This window comes from Somniosus microcephalus, chromosome 5 (genome assembly GCF_052327205.1).
Source record: "Somniosus microcephalus isolate GS21.2 chromosome 5, FLI_Smic_1.0, whole genome shotgun sequence".
In the NCBI taxonomy this organism is placed as follows: Eukaryota; Metazoa; Chordata; class Chondrichthyes; order Squaliformes; family Somniosidae; genus Somniosus; species Somniosus microcephalus.
Window position 1 is genome coordinate 81,255,149 of NC_140991.1, and position 23,598 is coordinate 81,278,746.

A 23,598-nucleotide genomic window follows, 5' to 3' on the forward strand; every position below is an offset into this window, starting at 1 on the left:
AAGTATTTAGGTCCAGCTCATTATGTGCTAGCAACAATAGTGCTGAGATCCACAGCCTGAAACTCTGTTCTTTACTTTTAATCGACAGTGCTGAACAAAAGTCCCCAATGTGGACATTTCAATGGAGTATGCTCAAGCTGGCAGACTTCATTCATTTGTGATCAATAAATAACAACTGAAGCTAGGGAGCAGGGCATACCTCCTAATTAAATTGGCATCCAAGGGAAGAAGTAGCTGATGACCACCATTCTTTCAGACTATTCATTTACTGATTCAGGTCATTGTGGAAATTAAATTGAGAATGAAACTGTTACCCATGCCAATAAAAAAAAAATTAAATGGTGGTGCGATGCTAGAATTGTACTAAACATTTCTCCTACCAGATCAAAAGCCAAAAGTAACCAAGATTCTTTTTTTGCCTCTCGTGCATTTGAAACTTAGTGAAGTAGTGTAATTTATCTATGATTGACTTAATGTATGATTCTAACCGCATTGTCAAAGCTAATTGCCAGTCTTAACTGTAATATTCATGATTTGTTTACTATGACATTTGACTTCTCTGTCTGATTCCAGTTATGAACTGTAACCTGATGTTGAATGCACAAGCAGCAAACAAAATCTGCCGCTGCCTGAATGATCCAGATCCATCTGGACAACTCTTGTTTCGATCATCTGAGATCTTATGGACCTTACTAGAAAAGGCCTCTAAGAAGGAAATTATTAATCAGCTGAATGATTTTGAATGTATCCAGTGAGTATTTCATAGTAACCACACTAACCAAAATTCAGTTATTTAAGTGCTAATTTCTGGTGATAACTGAAATATAATTTATTCAAAACTGCAGCAATTTCCATGTGTTTGGGCGAAATGTTCAAGTTTCAAAGTAGTGTACCATATTAGGAAAATCTCTTTCGGAGTTATGTGAAAGCAAGCACTATTTGAAAATTAGAAGGCACTACTGATATACTAGCAAATTTGGGAATTCAGGTTCGACAAAAATTCAAAGCATTAATTTTTGCCTTTTTCTATACAATAGGAAGCACACAGATTAGGGTACAGTGAAAGAAAGTGAGAACGATGTCCTACAAAATGAACTGTGATAGTTATTGGGAGCACAGAAACTCTTGAAGGGAATTGTATTGGTGCGTCTCTGGCAAGCCGCATTTTTCCATAATCTGATGGACACTTAAGCAGCTATGGCTCAACAAGTGATGGTTTACTGTGGGTTTAAGCTGATACAAACAACAGACAGTGCTCCAGTTGGTGATACAGGTATCATCTTGGAGAGAGTTCCACAGGCTGTTTTGTTACATTTCTACAGTGAAATAAGATGCTTTGTTCTCTGATTTAAAGAACAGACAGCAGGCCCCTGTATATGCACCATGCAATTTGACCAGGAGTATTATAGGGATTTATTTTGCAACGTGTTACAAAAGAATATCATGTTATAATAAAATAATATTAATTTACTTCATTTTTCATCTTTAGCGCATTGAAAGAAGCCTTTTTGAACCAAATGATAAATGGTTATAGCCATTCCAGCCGCCAGCTGCGAAACGACTTGCTAGTAATAGCTACAATTCTAGCAGGCAGTCCATTGGTTCCAATGATTGTAAGTTTTACTGTCAAATGCAAACAAAGATTTGTAAAATACATGAGTACACTTGTTTCATTAGTGAAACGGAACAATTAAACATTTTCTTAATATACTTTAGATACATTTTGCAATTTCTTCTGTGATACAATAGTTGTTTAAGCTGCCTTATTTTGTTGATTATATCAAACCTTATCACTAAAATAATTTAGGGAAATGATTTGCTCTGAATCTTCCTAAAATTGTTTTCCATTGTGCTTTCTTTTCATGATAGGAAACTGGCTTTACTAAACAACTGATCTTGTTTGCTACATTCCCTGAAGGTAAGAATTTTCTATTAGCGGAAATGATCTAAAGATCTGCATCCAGTTTCATCCACTGCTGTTTTCCATGTCCAAGTTTCAATAATGTCATTAAGAAAACAGTGAGTCAACCAGATTTGCGTAAGAGGTTTGTGAAATTTTCAAATAATTTCATTTGTTGCTTTTGTTATTTTGTAGCGTGGGACGCACTGCACCATTTGTTGCCCCAACCACTCACAAACAGATGTACAAAATAAATTGTCATTGAAGGAATGGAAAACTCAGATCTCTGTCTTTTTTTCTGTATTCTCTTCTTGTATTTGAACATCCTATCAGTTCCATTGTCTCCAAATTTTTCTTGGTGCTTTCTGTGTATGAAAGTATAAAAAGGGCCAATTTTCCTCATTACAACACCTTGTTAGCTTCTGTTTCTGGGATGGGCTGAAATTTCCTGCATGATATAGGTGAGGCCATTTTTACTGGGCATGCGGCTGTGAAATGGATCACTCAGAGTAAATGGGCATTAGAGATTGCCATCACCCCCTTCAGATAGGAACATCCAAAAAGGGGCTGCCAAAAACCTCTTCAGACCTCCAGAAAGATAAATTGGAAATTTTTATGGGCCAGCTAGGAGGCCATCCAGGTCCCCAGAAGCCAACAGGAATTTTTATATAACAAGCCCCCACAGTCTGGGGCACCCACAGGCGATATTCGGACCCAGGTGACGAACAGCCCATGAACATGAGCTAAACCCAGAAATTCACCTGGTTCAGCTATGCTCTAGTAGAGCAGATTATCAAGATGAACCACCTGACTTACATTTTGGGAGGGGGGTTGGTGGGGAAGGAAAATCCTCCCAAAGAAAATTTTTCAGCCTGTAGCAAATATCGTTACATTGAGCAAGTCACCAAAATATTTAGTCTGATAAAACAAATTAATTTTGTATGGGAGCTACTGGGCATTAAAAAATTAAATACGGTGCTCTTTAATCATCAGGGGTGATTTCGCATTTGTAAACACTGTCCCCACTCTCCCAGTAACAATTTTACATTGATGACCCCTCATTGCATACTTTCCAACCAGAGGAAATAATCTCCCCCTAATAACTCTCTCAAAATTCTTCATGACTGCCGTATACAAATTTATCATTACTTCTTTGTTTGTTTAATCTATATAGAAAGCCATGTTCAATGCCATGGCACTAAAAGATGAGTAAGGAGTTGTCTTTTTTATTTTATTCATTCATGGGATGTGGGCGCTGCTGGCAAGGGCAGCATTTATTGCCCATCCCTAATTGCCCTTGAGAAGGTGGTGGTGAGCTGCCTTGTTTGAACCACTGCAGTCCGTGTGGTGAAGGTACTCCCACAGTGCTGTTAGGTAGGGAGTTCCAGGATTTTGACACAGAGACGATGAAGGAATGGCGATATATTTCTAAGTCAGGATGGTCTGTGACTTGGAGGGGAACTGAGAGGTGGTGGTGTTCCCATGCGCCTGCTGCCCTTGTCCTTCTAGGTAGTAGAGGCCGCGGGTTTGGGAGGTGGGAGGTGCTGTCAATGAAGCCTTGGCGAGTTGCTGCAATGCATCTTGTAGATGGTACACACTGCAGCCACGGTACGCCAGTGGTGGAGGGAGTGAATGTTTAAGGTGGTAGATGGGCTGCCAATCAAGCAGGCTGCTTTGTTCTGGATGGTGTCGAGCTTCTTAAGTGTTGTTGGAGCTGCACTCATCCAGGCAAGTGGAGAGTATTCCATCACACTCCTGACTTGTGCCTTGTAGGTGGTGGAAAGGCTTTGGGGAGTCAGGAGGTGAGTCACTCGCCGCAGAATACCTAGGCCTAGAAATTGAGTTGACGCCGCGCCAGGGCTTTAGCGCCGGAAATTTAGCGCCGGCGCTAATTCCCTTGCGCGCGCCAAAAATTCAGTAGCGCCGCGCCCAGACGGCTGCCGGCGCTACTGGCGGGCGTGAGTGCCTCCCAATGGGCGCTGAGTGCCGCATTGCGGCGCTAATCCGGCGCTGCGGCACCCGATGCGGTGCGGCAGGCTGGGGAAGTGCAGGCCTCCTCCTCCCGTTAAGGAGGCGCTGCCTTCACCCGATCGCTGGCCGTTTGATTTTTTTAAAAATGAGCCCGGCACCTCGGACAAGTGCCGGGCTTGCAGGCCAGACGCATCTGTTCCGCGGGGGGGGTGGTGGAGGAGTCCGGGGAGGGAGGTGCGGGCAGGCGGCCGGCGGGAAAGCGGCCGGCCGCCGCGCGACCTTAATGCGCCGGCGCTAACTTGTGTAAGACTCGGTTGCCAGAGTCTTAGTTGCGGCTGCCACGGGCAAGGCGGCCGCAACTGAATTTCGGCGTTCGGGCGCGTTGCCACGGCAACCGGGACGCTGCGCACACCGATGACGTCATCGGTGCCGGCGCAGCGCAACCGGCTAACGCCGATGGCAGCGCCGAAGTGAATTTCAGAAACGGCTATCATTGCGGCGCTAGGCCCTCTAGCGCCGCAAAATGGGCGCTAACCCTACTGAATTTTCAGCCCCTAGCCTCTTATCTGCTCTTGTGGCCAACATTCCTCCCTTAACCAACACCACCAAAAGCAGATAAACTGATCACTTATCTGGTTAGTGGAACCTTGCTTTGTGTAATTGGCTGCCACAGTTGCCTGCATAATAACTGTAATTTGTTGTCTGTGAAACACTTTGGGACTCTCTGAGGATCAATAAAATGTAAATTAATGCAATTTTCTTTCATTATTTTGTGTTTCCTTTTTCTTTTAGTAAAGAGCCATAACCCACTGGTTCATGGTCTTAAACTTTCCACCAATCATGAAGACTTTGAAATGAAAAAAATATTCTTCAGCATGCTTGTTGCTTTGACTAATGATCTTGCTTCTATACAGGTAATACATTATAAATATATAAGTGGCAATAAGCTGTACTAATCTCACGAGTTGCTATTAAAATGATAGATTAATCACTATTTACAAAGCCCGTAAGTAACAGAAATCTGCAAAAGGAAATTATCTGCCAGTTTTAGTTTGGAGCTCATAACAAAGAGATTGCAGCAGGGTGGCAGAACTTGACCTGTTTTTTTTGTCCTACTTCTTCAATGTGGAGAACTTCCTGGCTCCTCCTCCTAGTGCCACTGCCACAGTTCTGAACCCCACATGCAGTTGAATTATGGTGTGAACCCACGACCTATTTCTACGTGGCACAGAACTGTCTTTGCACATGTGCGCCGATGATGCCCATTTTTACCTCCTCCATCGACCCTGTGGCTTTTGACACACTCCCCAACTGCATGGCAGGCATTAGAACCTGGATGAGCCACGGTTTCCTTCAACTTAATATTGGCAAAACCAAAGCCATTCTCTTTGGCTCCTGACAGCACCTATGTGTTTGACTCAAGCTACTTCCCTAGCTGCCACTTGATAGACTTATGGAATGATACGTCACAGAAGGAGGCAATTCAGTCTGTCATACCTTTGCCGGCTCTTTGAAAGAGCTATCCAATTAGCCCCATTCCCTTGCTCTTTCCCTGTAGTCCTGCAAATTTTTCCACTTCCAAGTATTTATCCATTTCCCTTCTGAAAGTTATTATTGAATCTGCTTCCACTACCCTTTCAGGCACTCCATTCCACATCATAACAACTCCCTGTGTAATTTTTTTCTCTTCGTGTTGCGTCTGGTTCTTTTGCCAATCACATTAAATCTGTAATAAAAACAGAAAATTCTGAAAATACTCAGCAGGTCAGGCAGCATCTATGGAGAGAGAAACAGTTAACGTTTCAGGTCGATCACTACTGTAAAATTCTTGTATCTTTCTGCATCTTGCCTGCAAATTTGCTCCTCTCTCTTTCCTACTACAGTATTTGGTAGCCTACAGTATGCACCCAACAGTGTAACCGCTCCTCCATTTTGCCTTAATTCTAACCAAATATATTCTGTCTTTGAACCCTCAAGTACAACATCCCTTTGTAATGCTGTAACAATACTGCCACCCCACTCCTTTTTTCCTTCCCTATCCTGAATATATTGTAGCCAGGAATATTAAGTACCCAATTTCCCCCTTGTTTGGGCCTGGTTTCCATTATTGCCACTATATCATAATCCCGTGTGGCTACTTGTGCCTGCAGCTCACCAACCTTATTTACCATGCGCCAGGCAGTTACACACATGGGGGGGGGGGGAAGTGGGGGCTAAATTGGGCTGCGTAGTGTAGTGTATGTACCTTTAAGAGGAACTATGTTTTTGAAGCCCCTGTATGCTGTAGTACCAGTAGTGACCACTCGGGTATATAAGCCTGTGTAGCGTCTTGTGTAGTTAGTTCACCTCCAGACTTTGTTCAGTAAACACTTGTTAAATCAGCTCCTGCATTCTGTGTCTCCATTAACACACGGATCTAACAGTGGCGACGAGTTAGAAATGAACTTACCTACAATTCGGCAGCACCTCAAGGAGATCGATTCCTCAGACGAAGGTCGAAGCCAGAAGCAAGAAAAAAAAAACTGTGGTTTCACCAGCTAAACGGGCTGGTGGCAGGTAGTGCACTGATCCTTCCTGGGCTGCGGCGGGCTAGAGCTCGATCGGGTGGCTCGGCAACGGGGCCGGGCAGCGAGTCGGGAAGCAGAAGCAAAGAGAGAGAGAGGGTGCTGCAAAGCAGGTCGGCGTTCAGACCGAGCAGAGGGAGGGGAAAGTCCCAGAGGGTCCGCTCCACGATGGGAATGGTTCTCCAAGTAACGGAGAAACTCTTGAAGCGATATATAAAAAAAAAAAATAGAAATACCGCGAAAAGCTGCAGGTCGCAACGGGAACCGCGGAGAACAGCGTTGGCAGCAGCGGCAGCGGCGGGAAAGCGCGGGAGGCGCCATCTTAACTCGGCGGGGAAGAAAGAAAAGTGCGGGAGGCGCCATTTTGATCCATCGAGGATGGAGGAAAAGCGCGGGAAGCGCCATTTTAGATTTTCAAGATGCCGAAGACTGGCAATATTACTGCTTTCGATAGTGATATAGAAGATTGGACCACATATGTGGAAAGAGTGGAGGTATATTGCAAGGCGAATGAAGTAGCGGATGATAAAAAGGCATCGGTACTTCTAAATCTGATGGGCGCAAGGACATACGGGCTGTTACGAAACTTGATCACTCCAGCCAAACCGATGGACAAGAATTTTAAGGAGATTGTTGATACCTTACAGGAGCACTTAAACCCAACACCACTGCTGATAGCGGAACGATTCAAATTCTTCAGGAGGAATCAGCACAAGAATGAAAGTAACGCTGATTACCTCACCGAATTACGAAAGCTGTCAAAGCACTGCCAATTCGGGGCAGGACTGGCAGATTCTCTACGAGACAAATTCGTCTGCGGTCTCCTAAGCGAAGGAACACAAAAAAGACTACTTTCTGAGAAAGAGTTGACACTGGACAAGGCTTTCAGTGTGGCTGTATCATACGAAGCAGCAGCAAGAGGAGCTGCAGCGATACAGCAAAAGCCACAGGACTTCGGCACCCATGAAATGACACGGGGTTTCGAGAGATGTTATCACTGCGGCAGATCCACCCATGACCAGAAGGACTGCTGGTTCAAGGACAAAGCATGCAGGCAATGCGGAAAGATGGGACACATTGCACGTGTATGCAGATCTGGAAAGAAATCCGCTGACAGTAAAAAGGTCAATAAGGAAAAGTACAGAAAGGTACAAATGATGACGGACAGTAGCTCCGAAGACCAGAAGAGTGATAGCGACTCCGGAAACAAGAGACTAAGCTGTCTCAAATTACATAATGTAATTGCCAAAGAAGATTACCAGACCATTTGGGTTACCCTCACGATAGCGGGGTCCCCAGTCAAAATGGAGCTAGATACAGGATCAGCTCTGACCGTCATGAGTCGACGGGATTATGAGCGGCTATTTCCGCATATACCTTTGAAAGACACATCCATTATCTTGAAGACATATACGGGGCAGAAAGTATACCCCAGAGGGAAAATAAGGGTGCCTGTTGTATACAACGGCAAGGAAATACAGAAGTTGTATTTATACGTTCTGCAAGATGGTGGTCCACCGTTGTTGGGACGTGAATGGATCAGAAAGATACGTTTAGACTGGCACTCCATTCAGGCACTGACGGTGACCAGTAAGAAAAAAAACGATGATGACGTCATACCTGGACGATTAAAAGAAATCTTGGCTAACGCCAAAGAAGTGTTTCAACAGGAACTAGGAACCCTGAAAGGCGCCACCGCCTCAATAAAAGTGGAAGATGCGGCAATTCCCAAGTTTTTTAAGGCAAGGCCGGTGCCATACGCAATTCGTCCAGCAGTCGAGGCAGAGCTGGAGAATTTGGAAAAAGCAGGCGTGTTATCCAAGGTAGATTGGAGCGACTGGGCAACACCCATCGTCCCGGTCATGAAGAAAACGTTGAATAATGATAAATCTGAAGAACAGAGAAAAGTTCGCATCTGTGGGGACTTCAAGGTGACTGTAAACCCGGTTCTTCACAAGGTACAGTATCCTCTTCCGAGGATAGAAGATATTTTCGCCTCACTATCCGGAGGGAAACGTTTCACCAAAATTGACTTAGCACAGGCATATCTACAGATGGAGGTTGAGGAGGCCTCTAAAAAGTATCTCACGATAAACACACACAAAGGCCTGTACCAGTACAATCGACTGGTTTTCGGAGTGGCATCAGCTCCGGCTATCTGGCAAAGAGCTATGGAGCAAGTCCTCCAAGGGATTCCGGGGACTCAATGCTACCTAGACGACATCCTTGTAACAGGAGAAAACGACAACGAGCACCTTGCCAACTTGGAGCAGGTGCTCATGAGGCTGAGAGAACGGGGCCTACGAGCAAATCGTCCCAAGTGCGAATTTTTCCAGAAACAAATATCATATTGTGGCCATGTCATTAATGAATAAGGGTTGCATAAGTCACCTGAAAAAATTGAAGCGGTCGTAAAGGCCCCAGCACCTGAAAATGTCTCACAATTAAGGTCATTCCTGGGATTAGTAAATTACTATCATAAATTTTTACCAAACTTGTCGACGGTTCTGCACCCTCTTAACGCACTGCTACAAACGGGAGTAGTTTGGAAATGGAGCGAAGACTGTAAACGTGCCTTCCATAAATGCAAAGACTTGATCACGTCCAGGGAAGTGTTGGCTCATTGCAACCCATCACTGCCAATCAGACTGGCGTGCGATGCATCCCCTTACGGCGTGGGAGCGGTATTATCACATAGATTCCCTGATGGCTCGGAGCGGCCGATAGCTTATGCGTCACGCTCATTGAACTCAGCTGAGCGTAACTATGCCCAGATCGACAGGGAGGCACTCAGCCTGGTGTGAGGGGTGAAGAAATTCAACCATTACCTACAGGGACAAAAATTTACCTTGTTGACTGACCATCAACCCCTCGTCTCCATATTCAACCCTAAAAAGGGCGTTCCCATTATGACAGTGCAAAGGCTACAGAGGTGGTCCCTCTTCCTAGGGGCACACCAATATGACATAGAATACAAAGGAACAAAACAGCATGGGAATGCTGACGGGTTATCGCGCCTACCGTTGCCAACGGTGGAAGAGACGCCTACAGTGGACCCAGTGGAGATGTTCCACTCGACCATAGTGGAATGTCTACCGGTGACAAATTCTACCATTGAAAAGGAAACGCGAAATGACCCAACTCTCTCACAAGTCTACGATTTAACGGTGAAGGGATGGCCAGCACATGGCGAACCACTGTTGCCAGCATTCTCGCAAAGAAGAGAACAGCTGTCAGGGCACCGAGGAACCTTGATGTGTGGATCCAGAGTGGTGATTCCACCCAAACTCAAAGATAGAGTGCTAAAGGAGCTTCACGAGGGGCATCTGGGTGGAGTGAAAATGAAGAACTTAGCCAGAGCGTTTGTGTGGTGGCCAGGTATTGATGGAGACATCGAAGAAATGACCAAGAGCTGTCTAGGATGCCAGAAGGTCCAAAACGCCCCACCACAAGCCCCTCTACATCCATGGGAGTGGCCCTCATCTCCATGGCAAAGGCTACATATCGACTTTGCTGGTCCATTTATGGACTCAATGTTCTTAATTGCGGTGGATGCACACTCCAAGTGGCCGGAGGTAATAAAGATGTCCTCCACCACCACGGAAAAAACCATCACAGTATTAAGGACCATATTCGCCAGGGATGGGCTGCCTGAACAGATCTGTTCTGATAATGGACCGCAATTTGTATCCGAAGAATTCAGGAAGTTCTTAAAAAACAATGGGGTTAAGCACTGCACGTCCGCCCCATACCATCCCGCCACCAATGGATTGGCTGAAAGGTTTGTCCAGACCTTCAAGAAGGCCATAAAGGCCATGGGTAATGAAGACATAAATCTACAACATAAGGTAGATAACTTCTTGTTTGCGTACAGGAATGCAACACATGTGGTTACAAACCAAACCCCTGCCATGATGTTTTTCAATAGAAGACTAAGATGCCGGCTGGATTTGGTCAAGCCAAACGTCAGAAGGGACGTAGAGAACCAGCAATTTCAAGGCATGAATGAAAGGCCAACTAGAACCTTCCAGATAGGTCAACCAGTTTTGGCCCGGGACTACCGTACCGAGAAATGGCAGCCTGGAACTATTTGCACACGACTAGGACCGCTGATGTATACCGTGGACATTGGAGAAAGCATAATAAGGCGCCATGCTGACCAGATCATAGAGTCATCCGAAAAAGGACAACCTACACCACAACTCTATACGCCTAGTGATGAAGCAGAGATACCCATAGTATCTACCTCCGATCCAGTGATACTGGAACCAGATGAACCCGACACTGGCATTGAAGCCGAATCGACCTTGCCAAAAGAACCTACTACACCACCGAAACCTACTACACCACCGAGGCGTTATCCGGACCGAGTCAGGAAGCCTCCAGAGAGACTGAATTTGTAATTGATTAACTTCAGCAAATGTGTATATTATTGTTCTTGTAAAAATGTTATTTAATGATTACTTAAAATGTTATGTACTATTTATCTAAAAGGGGAGGAATTGTAGTATATGTACCTTTAAGAGGAACTATGTTTTTGAAGCCCCTGTATACTGTAGTACCAGTAGTGACCACTCGGGTATATAAGCCTGTGTAGCGTCTTGTGTAGTTAGTTCACCTCCAGACTTTGTTCAGTAAACACTTGTTAAATCAACTCCTGCATTCCGTGTCTCCATTAACACACGGATCTAACACATAGCACTCATTTTTTAGGCGCTACGTGGCCACCTAATGCTTGAAAATAGGATCCGAGATGTGTGTGCGCACTTCCAACAGGAAGTGCGCAGGATGCTATCTTGGTAAAGGGCTTTGCACGTGCACACCTAACGACCGCCGGCAACATGCAGAGAAGGTGGATCATGGCTCAAATCAGTGTGCAATGCTGATTTGATGTCAGCGCTGCCATTTTCCAAATGCACACTCCAACCTTAACCTCGTACAGCTGAACACAACGTTAAACAGATTGAAGGATCTCCCACTAGAATGTTTTAAAGGGATTATGAACTACTTACAGGTTAGTTGCTGAATTATTTCTTCTGGTTACTGGTGCAATTGTATGTGTTTTTGGACCTTTCCTATACTTGGCTAATATTTGAATACTCTACAGGGAGTGGTCTGGCTGGTGCTGAAGTACTTTTCTGTTCATTTAAAAGCTTGTGCTGAAACAAATTGGTTCCAGACATGGGTGGCCTGGTAAGGCTTCCTCTTGGAATGGAGCATGACTGGGAGAATGAAGAGAGGTCACACAGAGCAGGAAAGCTGCTAGAAAAGGGAGGAGGAGGAGGGGGAGAAGGGCTCTCAGTAGGAGATGATATCCGCCGAGGGTCTTTAGGGAGCAATTCTCTTACCTCAACTTCAGCGAGGACCAATGCATGAGACATCTTTGCTTCACAAAATAGGTCGTGACTGAAATCTATCAACAGCTACAGCCGCAACTGCAGTAGTGCAAGAATAGCATTGTCTGTGGCTGTCCTGGTGACCGTGGCTCTTAACTTTTATGCATCTGGCTCCTTACAGACTGCTGCTGGAGATAAATGCAACATCTCGCGTTCTGCAGTGCACTGCTGCATAAGGGGCATCACTGAGGCTGTATAAACAGAGAAACAGTTTAATCTCATTCCACCTTGCCAGAGACAGTAGGCGGAGCAGGCATGAGGGTTTGCACGGATTGCAGGTTTTCTCATGGTGCAGGGTGCCACTGACTGCACGCATATTGCCTTGCATTCGCCACATGTGAACTCCTTCAATATGCAGCTGGTGTACGATCACAGGCAGCAAATCATACAGGTGAATGCCCGTTATCTTGGCAGCAATCACGATTCATTCATTCTACAACAGTCCTCTGTGCCACCTATATTTGATCCACCTCGGCAAGTCAAAGGCTTGCTACTGGGCAATAAGGGCTATCCACTCGTGACATGATTCAGGACTCCAGTGCGAAACCCATGCATACGTGCACAGCAGGTCTTCAATGAGAGCCATGCTGCCACAGGAACATTATAGAGCACACCATTGGCATCTTCAAGCAACGCTTCCACTGCCTGGAGGAGCCCTGCAGTACCCAGTTGAGCGGGAACAGCCCATCAGGCGAGAAGCTGAGGCGCAGGAGCATGAGGAAGAAGAAGAAGAGGAGGAGGAGGAAATGGAACAGGCGTGGAGGAAGAGGAAGGGAGGCTACAACATAGACAGCCCCTTTCTGCCTGGGCTCTATGTAATCAAATAATTCATGAGTGATACTAGTAAGCTCAACCACACCTCCCCATTCACCAATAGTCCCACGCTCCTTACCTTTCCTCTATCACTGACCATCACATTGTCCTTTTTCCGACAACACAAAAATAAAAACCACTACTCCTTCTTTTCTTCTCCCTCTGCTCCACAATCCGTGGTTGCCTCTGCTGTAAGAAACTCCATACCTCAATCCCCCACCTTACAAAAGCTCCTTAAAAATCCTTTCCTAAAGCAGTGCCTTTGGCTCCCTCAACCTTTTTGTTATCTCCCTCCCATCCTGATCAGCATTCACTCTTTTTTCTCTGCAGTGTAATGTGCTCTGTTCTATCTCTGTGTACGTGAGGAGCACTATAGAAATATTGTTTATTATTGTTTAATTAGTAATTCAGGAGCTTGACTTTTTCATGCAATAGGTAGTTTATTTGCTTTGTAAAATCTTTACATATTAACTGTTTAGAAGGGTGATTTATAGTGAGGGTAATCTAAACTTTCAGATTTGTCTTTTAATGTATGTCTTTTGCCCTACAGCTGCTTAGTGAAGGGCAAGCACTACTGGCACTATTTCATTATGTTGGGCCAAATGAGAAACTTGGAACTCGGGAATGGTCTGCTGCCCAGTTTGAGGAGCTTCAGCTTCATGCCTTGGCTACTTTAATCTCAATGGCTTCAATCATGGTGGAAGATTACATGAACTGTCACGGCAATACCCGTCTGCTGCTTCTGTTAGACTGGTGTGTAAGTCAAGGTAAATGCCTTTAAATTACAGTAAATTTAAACTTGTCTAATCTGAAAGGGAAAATATGAAAATAGAATTTTTGATTGATCAGTATGCTTTAGTGGTAAGAGACCAAAGATGTATTGAGCCATGATTTAACCCATTTGACACGGATGGGTTCTGAGTGTCAGTGCAGTATAAAGTTAATGACTGTTCCATTTATACTGCATGTTTTGTGAGGGCATATGGCATGAACTCTAAAAGACACTCTGTAGTTTCCCGTTTTTCCTTTCCATGAATTTGTACCTCCAATAATCTGAGTTAGTTATTTAGAATAACAGATCTAAGCATCAGTCACACAATTTTTACTTGTTACCTCTCAGATCCATACTTTGGTAAAGGCAATTCATTCCATGCTACTGGTGGCCATGGCAGTAAGAAAGCTCAAATGCGCTACTGTCTAAGACTCCTGAGATCTATGGCATCTCTTGGTGAAGAACTTATAAACCAAAACTTATACGAACAAGGAGCTATTCATCAACTTCTAGGTACAGTATATTTACAATCTCAATCCTACCCTAATAAGTTTAAATATACAGTTAGAAACAGCGGGTGAGAATTCTTACAGTGCCCAGGCCAGTGTTTGACATTCAACCAATACCAAAACATATTAACCTGCCATTTACCTCATTTGCTGTGTGAAACCTTATGGTGGATAAATTGGCTGCCGCATTTGCCTACAAAATAATGATGATTACACTTCATTTGCTGTGAAATGCTTTGGGACATTCTGAGGATGTGAAAGACACTGTATAAATACATTTTCATTCATAAGAACATAAGAACATAAGAAATAGGAGCAGGAGTGGGCCATACGGCCCCTCGGGCCTGCTCCGCCATTCAATAGGATCATGGCTGATCTGAATCTAGACTCACGTCCACTTCCCTGCCCTCTCCCCGTAACCCCTAATTCCCTTATCTGCTAGGAAAATGTCTATCTCCATTTTAAATTTATTTAATGTTGCAGCTTCCACAGCTCTCTGGGGTAGCAAATTCCATAGATTTACTACCCTCTGAGTGAAGAAGTTTCTCCTCATCTCAGTTTTGAAAGGGCAGCCCCTTATTCTAAGATAATGCCCCCTAGTTCTAGTCTCACCCATCAGTGGAAACATCCTCACCGCATCCACCCGATCAAGCCCCCTCACAATCTTATATGTTTCGATAAGATCGCCTCTCATTCTTCTGAACTCCAATGAGTAGAGTCCCAACCTACTCAACCTTTCCTCATACGTCAACCCCCTCATCTCTGGAATCAACCGAGTGAACCTTCCCTGAATCGCCTCGAGAGCAAGTATATCTTTTCTTAAATATGGAAACCAAAACTGCACGCAGTATTCCAGGTGTGGCCTCACCAATACCCTGTATAACTGCAGCAAGACTTCCCTGTTTTTATACTCCATCCCCCTTGCAATAAAAGCCAAGATTCCATTGGCCTTCCTGATCACCTGCTGCACCTACATACTAACTTTTTGTGTTTCATGCACCAGGACCCCCAGATCCCTTTGTACTGTAGCACTTTGCAGTTTCTCTCCATTTAGATAATAACTTGCTCTTTGATTTTTTCTGCCAAAGTGCATAACCTCACACTTTCCAACATTATATTGCACCTGCCAAATCTCTGCCCATTCACTTAGCCTGTCTATGTCCTTTTGCAGGTTTTTTATGTCCTCCTCACTCACTGCTTTCCCTCCCATCTTTGTATCGTCGGCAAACTTGAATATGTTGCACTCGGTCCCTTCCTCCAAATCGTTAATATAGATTGTAAGGAGTTGGGGTCCCAGCACTGACCCCTGCGGAACACCACTAGTTACTGATTGCCAGCCCGAGAACGAACCATTTATCCCAACTCTTTGTTTTCTGTTAGATAGCCAACCTTCCACCCATGCCAGTATATTACCCCCAATCCCGTGATTTTTTATCTTGATCAGTAATCTTTTGTGTGGAACCTTGTCAAATGCCTTTTGGAAGTCCAAATACACTACATCCACTGGTTCCCCTTTATCCACCCTGTATGTTACATCCTCAAAGAATTCGAGCAAATTTGTCAAACATGACTTCCCCTTCGTAAAACCATGCTGACTCTGTCCTATTAAATTATGTTTATCCAAATGCTCTGTTACTGTTTCCTTAATAATGGACTCCAACATTTTGCCAACCACAGATGTTAGGCTAACTGGTCTATAGGCCTAGAAATTCGGTTGGTAGTGCCAGCGATTAGCGCCTAAAGAGCCCGAGAATTGGGGCGTTACCCAATTTTCGGGCGGGCGCAGTGAATATAGCGCCACCTCCCATATTGAGTATCCTTTTAGCGCCAGCGCTAACTCTTTTCGCTCGCCCGCGGGCGCAGGCAGATCATGATGTCATTTCAGTGTGCAACGCCTTTTTGGCGCCCCGGACCGGCTATTCGGTGGCGCCCGCAACCTTTTCGCCTGGCGCTATTAGTGACAGTTGGATGGAGCGTTCCCAGGCCCTTCTCGGACTCAGGGGGCGCTATTTAAAGGGGACAGCACTAGTATAAAAGCTGCAGCCATTTGAGCTGGCCATTCTGATCGTTGCTGGAAAGAGTTGCTGACCTTCTGTTAGACAGTAATTTTCTCATTGAGCCTTCGGAGGCACTGGCACTGGCAGCTTGAAGGCCCGGCTCCCGAGCTGGTGATGCAGCATCTGAAAGCAGGGAGGTGGAAGAGTGGCTTTAGCAAAAGGACAGCTTGGCAGCAAGGGATGCCAGATTGCAGCAAGGCTATGACATGGGTCCACAGTGAGAAAGCATGCTGGCGGGGGGAACAAGTGGAAGGAGACAGTTGTAAAAGGTGAGAACCTTACCATCGCTGTCGACAATGGGGTCGGCAGCTGCAGTGGTTACAGGACCACTCAGACGTCCTCCAAGAATCTGGTGGACTCTCTCCTCGAGATCCGTGAGAGTGACCACTTGTGGAGGTCCTCCACCGGTGCGAAGCTGGTCTTTGCCAATCCTCGCCAGCTTGGACTGCAGGGGAAAGGAGGGGAAGTTATGTTACATGATGCCCTGAGCGATCATCTCATGCCCCCCATGGTGGAAGAGCCCTTACATGATGCCCTGAGTGATCATCTCATGCCCCCCATGGTGCAAGAGCCCTTACATGACGCCTTGAGTCAAATGTGCATGTGTGTGCCCAGAAAGGGCCATGGGTGCTTGCTGGCAGATGGCCAATGGGGCACAGCCCACCCTGTAGCCATAAAGTCAGGTGCAAATGAAGGGATGCAGAAGTTTGCAGAAACAACACTCACCCTCACGACCCGAGTGAGGTCGTTGAATTTCTTTCTGCATTGGACAGGGCTCCTGGTCACCATGCTGCTGGAGTTGACCCTCTGGCATACATCCCTCCACGCTCGTCGGTAGTCCTTATGATTCGGCCTCGTGCCATTGTTTGGGTAGAGAACATCTCGCCGGCGCTCCACTGCGGCCACCAATTGCTCCAGAGCCTCATTGGTGAAGCGCTCTGCTCTCTGTCTCACCTTCTCCATCTGGTCCAAGTTTTTAGCGCCAGAGAAGGACCTGCGCCGATTCTGAGGCCTGCAAGGCGAAGAGTGTGGATGCTGAAGCTGACTGACCCACCCCTTTAAGAGCTGGCCGGCGCCTGGAAGTCTCGTGGTCATCAGTAATTGAGAGCACCTGCGCTGTGCCCGTCCGCTCCGATATTGGGTTGCGCCGGAAGTTTAGCGCCTTAGGAGTCCCGTGTAACGCCTGAATTCGCGCCTCAATCCCCTTTAGGGGCGATGCAACCCAATATCGCGCCAGGCGGCGATAAGTTTCGCCTGGCTATAAACTTTGCGCAGCGCCAGTTCTAACGCCTCAAGCAGGGCTATACCCAATTTCTAGGCCATAGTTTCCAGCTTTTTGTCTACTTCCCTTCTTAAATAAGGGTGTTACATTCGCAGTTTTCCAATCTGCCGGGACCTTTCCTGAGTCCAGGGAGTTCTGGAAAATGATCACCAATGCATCCACAATCCCTACCGCCATTTCTCTCAAGACCCTAGGATGTAGGCCATCAGATCCGGGAGATTTATCCGCCTTAAGTCCCATTATTTTACTGAGTACCATCTCCTTAGTGATTTTAATCGTGTTTAGCTCCTCCCCCCCCCCCCCCCATTGCCCCCTGTTTGTCCAGTGTTGGGATATTTTTAGTGTCCTCTACTGTAAAGACTGATACAAAATATTTGTTCAGCGTCTTTGCCATCTCCATGTTCCCCACCACTAGTTTCCCGGTCCCATCCTCTTTGGCCACCCTTTTTCTTTTTATATAGCTGTAGAAACTCTTGCTATCTGTTTTTATATTTTTTGCGAGTTTACTTTCATAATCTATCTTCCCTTTCTTAATTAATCTTTTAGTTATTGTTTGCTGGCTTTTAAATGCTTCCCAATCTTCTATTCTCCCACTAGATTTGGCTACTTTATATGCCCTTGTTTTCAGTCGAATACTATCCTTTATTACTTTACTAAGCCACGGATGGCTGTCTTTTCTTTTACTCCCCTTTTTCCTCAGTGGAATATATTTATCTTGAAAGATGTGAAATATCTCCTTGAATGTAGACCACTGCTCTTGTACCGTCTTACACTTTAATCTGTTTTCCCAGTCCACTTTAGTCAATTCTACTCTCATACCTTAGTCTCCTTTATTTAAGCTTAGTACGCTGGTTTGAGATCCAACTCTCTCACCCTCAAACTGAATTTGGAATTCAACCATATTATGGTCACTCATTCCAAGGGGATCCTTTACTAGGACATTTTTTATTAATCCTGTCTCATTACACAGGACCAGATCTAAGATTGCCTGCCCCCTGGTTGATTCAGTTACATACTGCTCAAGGAACCCGTCCCTAATACACTCTATGAACTCTTCCTCAATGCTGCCATGCCCAATTTGATTAGTCCAGTCAATATGAAAGTTAAAATCCCCTATGATTATAGCTGTTCCCTTATTACAAGCCCCAACTATTTCCTGATTTATACTCCGACCAACAGAGTTGCAACTGTTAGCAGGCCTATAGATTACGCCCACTAGTGACTTTTTCCCCTTATTATTCCTTATCTCCACCCAAACTGTTTCACTATCCTGATCCTTTGACCCAATATCATTCCTGACTATTGCAGTGATTCCATCCTTGATTAACATAGCAACCCCACCTCCCTTTCCTTCCTGTCTGTCCTTCCTAATTGTCAAATACCCTTGTATGTTTAGTTCCCAGTCATGATTATCTTGCAGCCATGTTTCCGTAATGGCCACCAGATCATACCCATGTGTAGTTATTTGCACCGTCAACTCGTCAATTTTGTTACGAATGCTGCGTGCATTCAGATAAAGAACTTTCAAATATGTTTTCTGACAATTTATTCCTGCTTTTACCCCTTTACCTTTATCATTATACATTCTGTCCCTTCCTGACACGCTCTGGTTTTTAATTCCCCCATTGCTACCTTGCTCTATTGCCTTCTCCGCTGTCATTTTTATTTTTCGCTCTCTTAAAACCTCCCCCCCACTAATTAGTTTAAAGCCCTCTCTACAGCCCTAGTTATTCAATTCGCCAGGATTCTAGTCCCAGCACTGGCCAAGTGAAGTCCGTCCCAACGGAACAGCTCTCTCCTGTCTCAGCACTGATGCCAGTGTCCCAGGAAGCAAAACCCATTTCTCCCACACCAGTCTTTGAGCCACGCATTTAACTCTCTAATTTTATTTACCCTAGCCAAATTTGTACATGGCTCAGGTAGTAATCCAGAGATTATTACCCTTGTGGTTCTGCTTTTTAATTTGGCCCCTAGCTGCTCAAACTCCCTCAGTAGAACCTCCTTCCTTGTCCTATCTATGTCGTTGGTACCAACATGGACCATGATAACTGGATCTTCCCCCTCCCACTCCAAGTTTCTCTCCAGCCCAGAGGAGATGTCCTTAACCCTGGCACCGGGCAGGCAACACAGCCTTCGGGACTCTCGCTCTCGGCTGCAAAGAACTCTATCTATCCCCCTAACGATACTATCCCCTACCACTACAACATTTCTTTTAACTCCCCCCACTTGAATGGCCCCCCACTCCACGGTGCTGTGGCCAGGTTGCTCATCCTCCCCGCAGTCCCTGTTCCCATCCTCACAGGGAGTAAGAGCCTCAAACCTGTTGGACAAGAGCAAGGGCTGCAGCTCCTCCAACACTACCTCCTGGATCCCCGTACCTGCCTCACTTCTAGTCACACCATCCTGACCCTGGCCACGGACTACATCTGAATTAATTAATCTAATTGGTGTGACTACCTCCTGATACACAGAGTCCAGGTAACTCTCCCCCTCCCTGATGTGTCTCAGTGTTTGAAGCTCGGACTCCAGCTCTTCAACACGGAGCCGGAATTCCTCGAGCAGCCAACACTTACTGCAAATGTGATCACCGTGAGCATCAATGGTGTCCACCAGCTCCCACATATTGCAGCAGCAACACATCACCTGATCTCCCATTCTATGTAATTAATTAAATTTATTAATATTATTTTTAAATACCCTCTGCCCCGATTCTAGATGATGAATATCACACCTTAGAAACTATAAACCACAGAGTTTAAGCTTAAAAAAGAGAGAAATACTTACCAACCAATCACTTACCCGCTTTCTGGTGACGTCACACTTGGATTACTTTTTACCTCTCTCCTTCCCTCCGAGTTCCGAGTTCGGAGACTGGTACGCCTTACCTGGTCTCTGGGGCCTTTTATAGCCCCGCTCTGCCGCTCGAGTTTCCCGCCGACGCTGTGAGGCCTTACCTGGTCTCTGGGGCCTTTTATAGCCCCGCTCTGCCGCTCGAGATTCCCGCCGACGCTGTGAGGCCTTACCTGGTCTCTGGGGCCTTTTATAGCCCCGCTCTGCCACTTGAGATTCCCTTTTTGCCACTCTTCTGAACCTAAGCCAAGGCATAGCTCAGAATGTGCTAGCAGCCCTTGGATAGCTCACCCAAGTGTCCAATCTTCAGTAAACTTAAATGATAAATATTAGTTGGCAGCATCACAGATGAAGCTAATGCTGTCCTCACTCAGTCTCTAACATGCATACTTTATAGGAAGGGCTACTAGACAGTGATCAGGAATGGGAAACCTGGCTGATGTTTCCATTTCCATTCCTCAATTCACTGAGGTCAATTCTACCACCTCTACCAGCACCCTGGGCTATGATTAGCTAACTCAGCACAAACCAGAGATTGAATGAGATCTCCCTGGCCTGTATGACTCAATACCACACCAGGAAGTGCATTCCCCAAGTGGTTGAGTGAGTTTATTTGGTAAGGGATTTAGAGAGTAGAGTTCATGTGCTCACAAGTGAGTATGAAAGGTTCATGGATGACACTTGGCTGGTGTTGCATTCAGTAGGAGAGACAGCCAAGCATGGAGATCAGCTGGAAGAGGACATAAAGAGTACATTAGGGAAATGATAGTAATGAAAGATACTGGCAGAGGATGCAGAGATTGCAGTAACTTAAGGATAGGTGGTAAGAAAGGCAAGGAAAGTGTAGGAAGTAACTATCAAATAAAGTTCACACATTGGCTATCACAAGGGCATACCTCAAACAGAGGAAGGAGAAATGGAAGGGAAGTCAGAGTAGCTCAATAGAACAAGGAAAAATGCTGTTGTTGAGGACACCAGATGTCACATCAATTGATTCAAGAAATTCACAGGACACTTAGCTCGGTGTATAACTTTAATAGTTTGAAAGTCCACCCGAACTTAATTAAGCATTACATTCATAGATAAACCTTAATGCCATGACACCTATTCTATTACAAGTCATATGTAATGATTTTTCACACATCATTTCGCACATCACGACTCGGCACACCTCTTCTGGGCCAGAAGCTAGGTCCTGTTCTCTCGAAGTGCCAGATAATTAATTTACTCCTTCTCCTTTATACAATTATTCTGTTGACCATACAAGGTCTTGCTTTTAACTTTTTCAGCCGACTGTGACACTAGTGTCATTGAACAGTTTTCCATTCACATGACCAAGTAAGAGTAGAATCATAGCTACTGAAAAGACCTCTATTATCTAAACTTTCTCATGGTTGTAGACCTTCCTTTCTTTGTCCAGTATTTTATAGTACTCTCTGCTTCTTCTTAGTGCTGAGAGTAGGACAGGAACCAATATTGGTAGTCCTTGTGTGAAAAATGATGTAAGAAAGAAACAGACAGGGGTGCTGAAAAGGGTTTATAAAAAATAACTTGCATTTATATAGCACCTTTAATACAGAAAAACATCCCACGGTATTTTACACAATGCAAGCAAAATGGACACCAAGCCAAAAAAGATAAAGGGGTAACTAAAAGCTTGGCCAAAGGGATGGGTTTTAAGGAGGGCCTTAAAGGAGGAAAGGGAAATGGAGAGCTGGAGGGTTTTAGTGGGTGTGGATGAAGGCATAACCACCAAATGGAGTTCATTCACTTACCAACAAGGAGAGATAATTGGAGGGAAAATCATCATGGGCTGCTGTTAATGGCTTAACCAGCAAGGATTGAGGGTGGAATAGGTTGAGGTGAAGGAGCAGGTCACTGTCCTGTTTGGATCTGGCAGACTGGGGGAGAAAAATAGAAGATTCTTTGCTCAAATAAAAAAACAGTTCATTTTGCTTCTCAGAAAGCCCCAGTATACAGGGTTTTTAAAAAGGCTTTTAATGTATTTTTTATTATCTGAGTGATATGATTTCCACAAATGTTTAATAGATATTCTGAAAGGCATGACAAACAGCTTGGAGGAAGAAACCAAAATTAATTTGGATATGCAAACTGACATCCTCATCATCTTGTCCAGCATCTGTGAAAATGATATTCATAGAAAGGTGGGTAAATATTGAATAATGTAGCTCAGTTGTGATTTTTTTGGCAAACTGGCATACTGGGTCCATTCAAAACTCTTCAGCCGGAATTTTCTCCAGGGAGGCGGGTTGGGGGCGGGGGGCCTCCAAGGCGGGTGGGCAACTTGGGAGGCTGGGATTCCCGCAGGCCCTGCTGACTTTAACGGCAGGGCTTGATTTGCACATGAGGCTTCAGATTCCTGCCCGCAGCCAGCCAGATCGAGAGGGTAGGCCTGCAGATGCGAGAGGTCGGTAGCGGGGTCAGCATCAGGGACCGCGGGAGGGGGGTCCGCATCGGGGATCGGTGGGGTTTGGACGGTCGGCATCGGGGATTGCTGGGGGGGGGGGTCGCTGGTGGGGATTGGAGGGTTGGTCGGAGCATTGGCGGAGGGGGGGAGAGAGGATCGGCGTCAGCCACCAGAGGATTGTGGCTGGCCTCAGCATCATCGATAGCGGGGGGGAGGCCTGTGGAGGCGATCAGAGGCCCCATGGGTGGGGGGGCTGGGGGGTCTCTGATCATGGGGGGTGGATTAGGTAGGTACCCTGGATTCAGGAGGTAGGTATAAAGCTACTTACCTCCTGGATGCAGCAGTCCCTGCCTCGGTTTAACTGCCGGGCTTCATGAATTGTATGAAACCCGTCCACATCCAGTTAAGTTCAAAATGGAAGTGAAAAAAGAGGCTTCCAGCCTCATTACAATATTTAAATTGACGTTCCGCCCCCCCCTGGCAGCGGGTTGGTTGTCCTCCCCTGTCCCACCTCCAGCAAAACCGGAAGTGGGCGGGTTCAAGTCAGGAATCCCGTTTTTAACAATTTAACTGCCCCCATGCTCCAAACCCACCCGTGTTTTATGGGGAAAATTCCGCCCTTAGTATCACTATGCTTGTGCAAGCATGTATGCACTGTACCCCGAGTCACATATGTGTCTATGCATGAGAGATGGTTTCCCTATTTTTATTTAAAAAGTGTCTCGTGTTCCTTCCCAGTATATATTTACTGCCACGTTGCCTGTCAAACTAAGGAATTCCGATGGGTAAGTGCAAATAGTGGCTGTAGTGCATGCCATCATTTTGTTGGATTATGGACAACTGTATCTTTTTGTTACAATGGAGCTGACACTATATAATGCCACAGCTAAACTACATTGAGTAGGCAGTAGAATAAGAACACATTGAATTTAACAGCTCTCTCCTAGGATCTTAGCACTCCTCTTGTATTACTACAATCCTAATATAGCAAAAGTGTATAACTACAACATCTTATGCCAATTTGATTATTAGTAATGTGGAAGGCTGAAAGAGACG

General features: G+C 45.4%; 1 protein-coding gene across 7 annotated transcripts in view; it reads left to right on the forward strand.

Annotated features, from left to right (window-relative positions):
- Nucleotides 1-23,598, forward strand: part of cfap69 (cilia and flagella associated protein 69) — a 224,067-nt gene that overhangs the window by 121,088 nt on the left and 79,381 nt on the right. For all 7 annotated transcript variants that reach the window (XM_085987885.1, XM_085987888.1, XM_085987886.1 and 4 more), the window contains 7 exons: nucleotides 574-751; nucleotides 1,490-1,613; nucleotides 1,870-1,918; nucleotides 4,664-4,785; nucleotides 13,195-13,411; nucleotides 13,765-13,929; nucleotides 22,164-22,279. In XM_085987885.1, the coding sequence (XP_085844011.1) occupies nucleotides 574-751; nucleotides 1,490-1,613; nucleotides 1,870-1,918; nucleotides 4,664-4,785; nucleotides 13,195-13,411; nucleotides 13,765-13,929; nucleotides 22,164-22,279 (971 nt within the window). The remainder of the gene's footprint in view (nucleotides 1-573; nucleotides 752-1,489; nucleotides 1,614-1,869; nucleotides 1,919-4,663; nucleotides 4,786-13,194; nucleotides 13,412-13,764; nucleotides 13,930-22,163; nucleotides 22,280-23,598) is intronic.